At 45.8% G+C, this 10,190-nt stretch overlaps 1 protein-coding gene across 3 annotated transcripts in view; it reads left to right on the top strand.

The window, feature by feature from the left end:
- The first annotated feature begins 7,544 nt into the window (after window positions 1-7,544).
- FHOD3 (formin homology 2 domain containing 3) overlaps window positions 7,545-10,190 on the top strand; it is a 412,474-nt gene continuing 409,828 nt past the window's right edge. For all 3 annotated transcript variants that reach the window (XM_059815484.1, XM_059815487.1, XM_059815486.1), the window contains exon 1: window positions 7,545-7,709. In XM_059815484.1, the coding sequence (XP_059671467.1) occupies window positions 7,545-7,709 (165 nt within the window). The remainder of the gene's footprint in view (window positions 7,710-10,190) is intronic.

The following is a 10,190-nucleotide window of genomic DNA, read 5'->3' as shown; positions in this document are numbered from 1 at the left end:
CCAGTCTGGTATTTGTTTCTATTAAACTGAAAAAGCAAAAAAGGTCATCACGGCTACAGCATGTCTGTATGCAGGCTACTTTATCCCCATTTCCTTCTTCTTGTTAGTCCTTTAATGATAGCTTTCTGTAAAAACATGTGTGACACACAAGCTTTTCAGCTTAGAAGACAATTAAAGAAAGAGCAGTGACATGAATTCCATCTGAAAATATAGTTTGCTTGCTAAGTAATGTAAGCCTTGTTAGTCCTCACATCACTCAACTGCATACACCAGTAGATACAATCCATGGCAGTGTCTTCCCATTTTCCAAGAAAGACTGATTAGCTGAGTTTTGTGGTAAGCTCTCATACTAGCAACGTATCATTATCTTTGATAAAATCAGTCAATTTATATCAAAATTCAAATGTCAAAGAATAAGCAGCATCTTACCAACCATTCTCACTGCTGTTTGTGGGGTTTTTTTCAGTTCATGCACTCTTTTATAATGGAGAAGAAGGATTGTGCTCTATTCTTTATCCCACTGAAATAAAATTATCAACTTCCATTGCCGAGCCAAAAAAAATCAGTTTGAACAATGCTTTCAGCTGACTATTGGGCAGGGAATGACTGAAATTTTTGGGGGTGTTCTTACAGAATTTGCCATACGAGGACAGACAACTGGTCTATCATAGTCTCATTTTGCTTCTGGAAATAGTATTTGCCTCACGTCCTCTCTGAAGACAAAGGTCAGCAAACCCCTGTAACCACTGTGCTGTTATCCATTAGTGTACAGTGTGCATCACAGAATGAGGAGGAAAATGAAAATTCTACACCCCTCCCTAAAATGGACTTCTCAAAATGGATCAAATGGCTTTTCAACTCAAAAACCAGACTGTGTTAGAATATAGGCTAGTATATTTTCAGTAAACTCAAAGTGAGGAATCCAGAACAGAAATAGAAAATGCTTGTAGCCAACTCCTCCTGCGATGTTCTTGCAGCGTGGAATCCGACCTTGCTTCCAGTCTTATTTGCAGTCAATTCAGTAACTTTCTCAGTTGCAGCAAACTCTGCAGCCTCCCCTCCGCTCCCTAGCAGGTTTTCTTTCCAGCGCTTCTGTGGCCTAACTCAGCAACCTCTCCATCTGAGCATGATCTGCAGGCTCTGAGGTCTCTCCTGTGTCCCTCCCTCTCTGCCTTGCCATACTCTTCAAGCTGTGAAGCTCTTCAAGCTCCTGCACCTCATCCTAATCAGCCACTTCCAGGGAAGGAGCAACATCCAGGTCCCCTGGAGGAATCCACCCAGCTTCTTATTTTTTAAAGGAGGATAATGAAAAATGGACAGAAAATCTATAAAAGACACACCACAGTGATGAAAGGAGGACTTTGATTTGAAGCTTGAGTTTTTGTCTGATCTTAATGGCCAGGTCTGGAGAATCAGTCATCGTTTCAAAAATCACGTATGGTTATGGCCCTGTAAGATCCCACAAGCAGAAATAGCTCTTAAGTGATGCATGTTTGTTCCCATTGTCTCATACCTATGTCCTTAGACACCTTAGACACATTTGTGGCCTCATTGGCATCCATGGGCTTGAGAACTTGAGCAGTTACAGTTAACTGAAATTTGATAAAGCATGGATGGTCCTTGGTTGGAGATTTGATGTGTAGGGTTATTAAGAGTAAACAGCAGGAAGCATTCCCTTCAGAATCAAAGAAAATGGCTCTGCACACGTATATACGTGCTTACACAGATGCAGAATAAATTATTTTCAGAATAAATTTTACTTTACAGCTTCATATGTTACATGTCTTTTCTTTCTGAAAAAGAATCAGGACTGAGCAGCAGAGAAGGTTGGTTTCTGCAAGCTCACCCCCTCACTTGTTGAGGCACTTAAAGTGAATGAATCCAGTGGTTTGACGACTCAGGCGAGGGGATCTCATGATTAAGCCCTGTAAATGCTGCCACAGTAAAATTCCAGTGCAACATTAAAGTTACTCCCAGCGACTTTTTCAGTCTCGCTGCATGTGTTTTCTCCTCCTCTGCGCAGCCTGGTGTTAGCTGCAGAACATCCATCCAGCCTAAGCTGAGGTCACTGTCAGCTGCACTTTTAACACATAGCATTCTTAGAGGTTTTGAAATCTGGTTGTAGGCAGCTCGGACTTGGACAGCCAACAGCGGTGGTTACTTTTGACTTCGTCTCCATTTTGTCTGGTAACACTCCATCCATAAAATGGGGGTAAAGTGACTACGTCCCTACAGAGGAGCACTGTGAAAATAAATTAATAAATAGTTGTGAAGCATTCATCTGTTATAGTACTGAGCACTGGAGGAAATTTCTTGAGGAAATTAGTTCTGTCATCAGAACAAGGTTTAAGTAGCGTTCAATGGATAAGGCAGGAAGAGGCCTTGAGCATTAAATGGTGAAGGTGAAATAAAATATGTGTGCGCATGAATTAGTCCCCCTTGCCGGTGTGCTAAGGAAGGCAGGAGTCCTGTAAGAGATTGCAAGTGCGTTGTGTAACCAAAGACTTCATTAAATGGCACTGTGCAACATGCACATCATAGAAACCTCACTTTTCTGCCCTCTCACTAGTGGTTACATCTTTCAGACCTGGCTACCTTGGGGGAAGACTTTGCACAGAAGAAGGAGATTGCTGTAGGATCACCATCAGAACATCTAACAGATTATTTCCTGAGGCGCTGTGATGCATGGAAAAATAAAGGGCATGTTTTTTACAGATTTGTGCAGGATCTTTGGACATTGAGTGATTTTGGAATTGTGCACCTCAAACTCAACTTCACCATCAATATATAGTATTAGCTAATATTAGTAGTATACAGTATTACTTCATACACAGTATTAACCAGACACAACAGGAGAACAATCTTCAGTAGCAATCTACTGAATTTGAATGTGTGAAGCCACAATTAAGGCTTGATTCAGACGACTGACAATCTTTAGGGCTATTACAAGTCCTTACCTCCCAAACGAAAAGCTTTCTGTTAAGGTGGGCTTTACTAATCCCTGCAGAAGACATTTTCTGTGATCCGGTCATATGACACCCAATTCAGTTCCCATTACAATTGGTAAAAAAAACAATTCTGTAAAACAAAAATCATGTTAGAAATGTATCCTTGAGCCGCTGGCTCCTCAGTGTCCCCATCTGTGAGGCGGGAATAAGCAGGCAACATTTAATGGTAGCAAGGGGCTTTGAGATCCCTGGATGAAGGAGGCTGAAATCCACAGTATTATTCTTGGTCTTGTGACAGGCTGGATTTCACTTACACGCCATTATTTTGAGAAGTGTGTTATGTTATTTGCCTGTCCATGCTAACAATGACAATAAATCGCTTTCCACACTTCACTAAGAGAACTAAGCATTATTTACAGATTATAGTGCGGATAAGGCAGAAATACTGTTCCCATCACTACAGTAAAGGATCTGTCAGCACATTCATTACCATACTTTAATTCTAGTGGTTTGCAAGCCCATTTTGATTACCATTACCAAATAGACTGCTATTTTTCAGCTTTATTAATGTTAAGTGAATAAATCATGGAAGTTAAAATTGCTTTTGTTTTCCCATAACTAAAATTGGCTTGAAGTTGAAAAATGAAATTTGGAAAGCAATTCAATTTGTCTGAAAGAGAGAGATAAAGAAGTTAAAGAACTGGCCACTTCATATGCTTACACTGTAATCTCATGGTCATGCATCTAGATCTGTATTGATATGATGATACACCGGAAAAACTAATATTCCCGTGGAGCTACGTCAATTGCTCGGATACCTAGTATCATTTTTTAAAACTGCTTAAATGCATATTTATGTTGTGTTTGGGTGGTCTTTGGGTTAAAGAATATGCTTTCCATAACTTTCCATCAGACACATATTTTTTATTTTTAATAAAAAAGAGGAAATTAAAGACAAAAACCTATGTTATTTTAACATTCAGGTTTCAACAATAATGAAATTCAAATTTAAGCTTGACACACCATCTTAACTCATTCAACAACGTATTTTTAAGAAATGCCAATAACAGGATGAGTTAAGAAGAATAAATCAGTCCTAAATGAAAACTCATAAGTTATGTTTCATTTCTGAAAAATGTGTGTACGTGAAGGATTTCTCCTTTATGTTTTTGTAAAAAGAACTTGGGAGCTTAAAACTGTGAACTTGATTGTGTGCAGACTTTGTTTTTTGGAAAGGGTTTGTGAGGTGGAATTGGAGACCCCAAGGTCAGCAAGTAACACAGCCCATCTCAATTGCCTGCCCGGGGAAGGGGACTCACTAATCCGTGATACCACCGAAGGCAGAAGGACCACAGCCTGGACTTTGCTGAGGACTCCCCAGAGCTCCTGAATGCTGATTTCGTTTAGCATGACTGAGGAAAATGCTCTCTCTATCTCTGAGAAGGCCTTACCTTCTGTCATGAGGAATGGGGTGAGACAACCACATATGTTCTTGTGTCTCTGATTGTCTTTCCAGATGCAATGCCTGTGGTGCCTCCTGCCATGTACTTCTGATAGGCTGTTCGTTTGCATTTTATTGTGTGTTAAGGTCTTTTAGAAGCCATCTATGTTCATTGAAAAGGCTGTAGTGAAACAGCAAGAAGGCAAGTCGCCTGCTTGCCTTGTTTTAGCTGCTGCACTGAATAAATAAAAACTTGCAGGATGAGAGGAAAGAGAGAGGAGAGGGAGAGGAGAGGGAGAGGAGAGGGCACTCTCCTGCAGGCTGCAAAGCAAACAAGGTGTGATAGAAGGACTTTTCAAAGGACAAGGTACAGCTTTGCAGCGGGAGCAGAAACTGGTGACTATTTGGAAGAGGAGGGAGCAAACTATACAGAGTCTGGTCATAAAACGTATCTCCACTGGCTACCTACTGGAAATCCAGTTGAAGATCATAATGTACAATGTATAATTCTTCCTTATGAGATTTAAAATCTGTGGCTAGACATTTTGATGTTGAGCCTTAGAGTCATCCGATCTCTGTTGGCTCCAAGGATTCACTCATCCTTTGTTTTTGTTTTCTGGTATTGCAGGAAAGATAGCTGATGCTGTCACAGAGACTCTATATGAAATCTTGGCTTCCATGATTTATTTAAAACTGCCTTCCAAGTATTAATGTCTCTGCAATGAGACAAGTGCCATACATTAATTTAGCAAATGTCAAGATTAATCCAATGAATAGCAAGAATAGCAATCTTAAACCACCTCATATTGATCATGGATTAGCAGCAAATGTACCAATTTGTTTTACAAAAATGGAAGCTTACTATAAGTGGTAATTAAGTAATTTATGATTAACAAAACCAAAATATACTATTTAATCTTAACTTTACAAGGTGACAAAAATATACAACATAAATAAGCAGACAGATATGCAGCAAAACTGTTTTCTCTAGAAACTAAATTGTCAGTACTAAAGAAGATAAAAAAATATATTTCTTTATAAAATACAAATTTTAAATCACCAAAACACAATCTCAACTTTAGGACTTCAACACATATAACTTCCGATGGTGCATGAGAATCACAACCGAGAAGTGGTGATGTGAAATGGGGTGAGACAACCCATAGGCCCTTTTTCTTGTCCAAGCTGAGGAAAAAGAAAAAAGAAGTGGATAAAACATCGGCAGTGAAATATCTGAAATGGCAAGATAGCTTCTGAGTTTTAAAATCCTTCCTGATTTTAGCAGCCTTTATGCTAGATGCTCTTTTCTGAAAATATGCCTAACTGCTGGCAAAACTGATTCATGACAAGTTAGTCCTGAGAATAACAGAAACAGAAGGACAGACCACGTGTGGACAGAAATCCCCTTTTGTCCCAGCACTGACAAATACTCCCAAACCAGTAATCATTTTGGGAGGAACCAGTTGCTTCATGCAAACACTATGATTTAGAGGTCAAACTTTCTTGCTTAAGAAACATTTCTGTGATAAGTCCCCCATTTCTCACAGCGCTACAGCTCTTGTCCCACAGCCCTCTCCACAAAGGGCAGTCATGAACTATGGCCGTAAAGTACTGTGCAAGCCCTTGGGTAGATGCTCAGCCTGTGGAAATGCAGCCATTCCCCCAGGACAGCAAGACCCTTCGTTCTCTGCATTTCACCTGTAACTTATTTCATGGTCCTTCTCCTGTGCCCCATGCCCCCAAGAGTGAAGAGACCAGGGCATGTGCATCCTCGAGCCCCGCAGATGAGGCTGCAGACTCAGCAACACAGCGCATATTCAACTTGAAGAGCGCAATGCTGTGCTTTGCGCCTGCCCCGAGTGCTTGGCACTTTGTCCCTGTCTTCCCCTGTGAGAAAGAAAGAGCAGGCCTAAGGCAAGAGGACAGTGGCGGTCTGAAGCCAGGCAGCTCCTGGTGTGTCTCCTGTCTGGGGTGGGGAGACCACCAGGGCCATGTGCTCTGGGAAGCCAAACGAACCCTGGGTATGTACAACCCTAATGGCAGAGAGAGTTTTGTACAAATACAGATAAAACCACCCAACAATCTTGGTTGAACACGCAGGTTTGAGGTCAGTTTCTAAAAAAAGGAATTTTTTTGAAGCAAGTATTATTTAAAGCTTCCTTTTTGAACGGGATAAATATTACACTAAAGATTTAGGACACTTGGGATGTTTGTGACAGCAAGACCGAGCTTAGCACGAGCGTACTTCTAACGGGAGGGGGCCCCGCTCCCCCGCCGCACTGTGAAGGGCTGACCCTGCCCGCGCCATCCGCCCCGCGGCCCCTTCCCTCACAGTGGGGGCAACTCCCGCGCCCTCCTTCACCCGCTCCCCCCAGACGGGCCCTGGCGGGGCGCGGTGCCTAGGGCCGGCGGTGCGCGCCCGGGCGGCAACCGTTAGTCCCCCTGAGGCGAAGGTCTCTCGGCCCTGAGAGGGGAGGGAGGAGGGCTGCGGAGGGAGTGTCCCTCCCGCTCCCCCACTGCAGCGGGAGAGGCGAGCGGCCCCGCTTGCTTTCTCTTCCCCCTCCGCCCGGCCCAGCGGAGGATCCCGGGCGGACTCCCCTTCCCGCCCGCCCGTCGCGGGGAGGTTTCCTCAGGCCGGGGGGAGGTTTCCTCAGGCCGGGGGGAGGAGGGGACCTCCTCGGCGCCCTTGAGGGCGGCGCCGCCGGCGGCCACGGGGGGGCGCTGGTCGCACTCGGCTGCTGGGCTGCCTGTGCCGGCCGCAGCAGTCCCGCTGCCCGCTCGGCGCGCAGCGGCCAGGCATGGGCGAGCTGCTGCTGCTGCTACTGCCGCCGCCGCTCTGCCCGCGCCCCGCGGCTTCGGCGCCGCCTCCTTTCTCGGCCTGAAGCGCGCCCGCACTCGTGGATCCCGGCGGGGAAGGGGCCATGGGCGGCCGCCTCCCCGAGGCGCGGCGGCTGTGAGGCGGCCGGCGCTCGCTCAGGGAGCCGGGAGGCTGCCGGCCGGCCAGCCTGCACCGGGGGGGCTGCGGCCGGGAGGGGAGTGCCGCTCCCAGCCGGCGGCGGGCACGCACGCAGCGCCTCGGTGTCGGTGACTTGGGGGTGCCCGCTCCCCCGCCCGCGCCCCCGCCGCGCCCGGCCGCGGCGGTGGATGGATGCGCCATGGCCACGCTGGTGTGCCGGGTGCAGCTGCTGGATGACACCGACCCCTTCAACAGCACCAACTTCCCCGAGCCCACCCGGCCGCCGCTGTACACCTTCCGGGAGGACATCCCGCTCGCCACCCAGCTGGCCGGGGTGCACCGCCTCCTCCGCGCCCCGCAGAAGGTACCAGGGAAGGGTGGGGGTGTGGGGGCACCGGGCGAAGGGCCGCGGGCTCCCCGCGGCAGCCGCGAGACGGGCCGAAAGGCGGCGGGCGGCCCCCTGCCCCTGCGGGGCGGCAGCCCGGGCTCCGCGCCCGGCGGCGCTGCGCGGGAAGGGCGCCCGGCGGAGGGGCTGCCCCGCAGCGCCGGGGGCTGCGGCTCCCGTGCCCCGCCAGCGCTGTCCCTCGCCCCGGCAGTCTGAGTATTTCCTTACGTCCTAGGGAGAGGCCCGGGGGGGGGGCGCCGGAGGGGCTCCCCCGCTGCTCTCGCGTGTTCCCAAACGCCTTCGAGGGCAGCTACCGCCTCTGCGTTAGCTGTAGCTGCTGAACGTTTTCCTCAGGAGAAAAAAAACCTCCACCAAACCAAAGCCCTAGTTGGGTGTCAAACACTACGTGCCTGTCCCTCGCTAGTGATGTCTGAATATCTGGGGATATTGACAAATAACGTGTTGTTTAAGGACAGCCGAGCTGCAAGGAGCACGGTCACGGAGGCAGGATCTGAGCTTTGCTGTGGTGAGGTTTAATGAACTAGGCAGTTGCAGCAAGGGCTTTGGTAAAAATAGCGGTGAGTCTGCTGCCCTTGAAACAATTGGTACTACTAGTCCCTCTTGCGAAGAGCTGCAGCATGTTACTGCCACAGCCCTTGTCAAATCTTACCTATCTCTTCTTGCATACTTTTTCTAATACGTATGCTGGCATCTGCAGTTCTGCCCTTGAAGTCAGGCACCCGGGCATGATCCTTGAATTTTCAGTTTTCAAAGCAATGCCATTGATTGACATAATAATAATGTCCTTTCATTATTATCTCGTATCTCCACATTAGTTCTGCAGAGTGCACCAAAGAAAAAAGGAAAAATGCCCTCTTCTTTTTTCTTCCCAGAAGAAAACAAAGTAAAAGTTGTAAAACTTTTATTCGCTTTCTGATGAAGTGGGAGGAAAATACTCTCTTAACATCACTTGTTGTATTATATCTTGCTCTTGGGAGCTTGCGGGAAGATGACAAAGGGCTGTGTGTGCCCTTAGATTTAAGGCTATCCAAAACCCCATAAAAGTATTTCAGAGAAAAGCTCTTGGAGCAGACAGAAGTTTTGCATTTGTAGAACGGTTTCTCACATAATAGTTGCCAAGGATACACCATCCAGCGAACAGAGCTCTGCCTAACGCACAAAACCTTTGGAAACTCTTGGTGCGCTGGGTCAATTCTGTTTTCATGTGCTCAGTTGTCCCCAATTCAGAAATTGGTCCCATTGTTTTCAAGGGAGGCTTTTTTTGGAGTCAGAGCTAATTAAAAGAAGGGCAGGATGGATTCCAACACCTAATGAAGTGAATAAAAAGATAGTTTAATATCTGGATTTACAGTTAATTCAACCTAATTTTCAAGGGTATTCCACTGTGTTGTGTTTTGCTTTTACTTTGCTTTGAATACTGTCCTGGCATTTTTTTTTTTTTAATAACCCTATACTAACCAAAACCTCCCCACGTTTTAGTGTCTTAGGCGCCACCCAAAATCCATGGCCACTTCTTTACGTTTAACTCCTGCCCTATGTTTCAGCGTGCAGCGTGTTTCTCAAGTTTAATTAATGTTTGGAGACTGGACTTGCAGACTTCGGATTAAAGATGGCCTGAGTCTCTAGAGGTGCTGTAAACCCAGCTATTGAAAGATAGCTACTCTGCTAAAGGCAAGTCCTGGCCCAGTGGCTTGCTAATCTGAGGTTTTGACTCTTGCAAACATTTTGTTTCTGCTGTTGTAATGATGTGGGCAGGTTCATTGAAATCTGCTTACATGGTTACAGTTACCTTTGTGTTTGCAGAACCAGGTTCTCTTTCTAGAGTGCCTTAATTATGTCTTGTGGCCTTCTCTTAGCATCTACAAAGAAAAAATAAAAGGGTTGATTAGACTTGATTTACCTTGATTTACCTTTACTTGATTTACCTTTACTAGTTATACTGAAAGCTTAGTTCTTTGTGTGCACTTGCAGTTAGTGCAGCCTTTCTGTGTTTGGCATTACATCTTTGTGTGTGTGATTTTGTACAACCAACTGATTTGTGTTGCTTTTTAAGGACAGGCTTTCCGTGTTCTTTTTCGGAGGTGTGGATATTGTTTCTGCAGCTTTTCCTCAAGACTGTATTCACCTGGTCTCTAGAAGATCACCACATTACTTGACTGAGAAGGATTTTGCTCCATTTCTCCCAGAGATCAGGACAAACTCTGTGATCTCAGAGGAATGCAGCTGTCAAAGCAGAGCATAGGTTGAAATTCAGGTGTCAGTTCACATTGACACATTTGAGGCTTGATTGATTAATTACTTTGAAAATTAGTAAGCTAATGGATTGATGGTCTGTTTGGTATCTTGATGGTGACTAGAGCAAAATATTTTGAAACAGACTTAGGAGTTTTTAGATCAAATACATAGAAATGCTGATATCTAAATAATTCCTGAAATCTT

Source organism: Gavia stellata, chromosome 3 (genome assembly GCF_030936135.1).
Source record: "Gavia stellata isolate bGavSte3 chromosome 3, bGavSte3.hap2, whole genome shotgun sequence".
Classification (NCBI taxonomy): Eukaryota; Metazoa; Chordata; class Aves; order Gaviiformes; family Gaviidae; genus Gavia; species Gavia stellata.
Note: the sequence above shows the minus strand (reverse complement) of the source record. Positions and strands in the feature narration are given on the sequence as shown.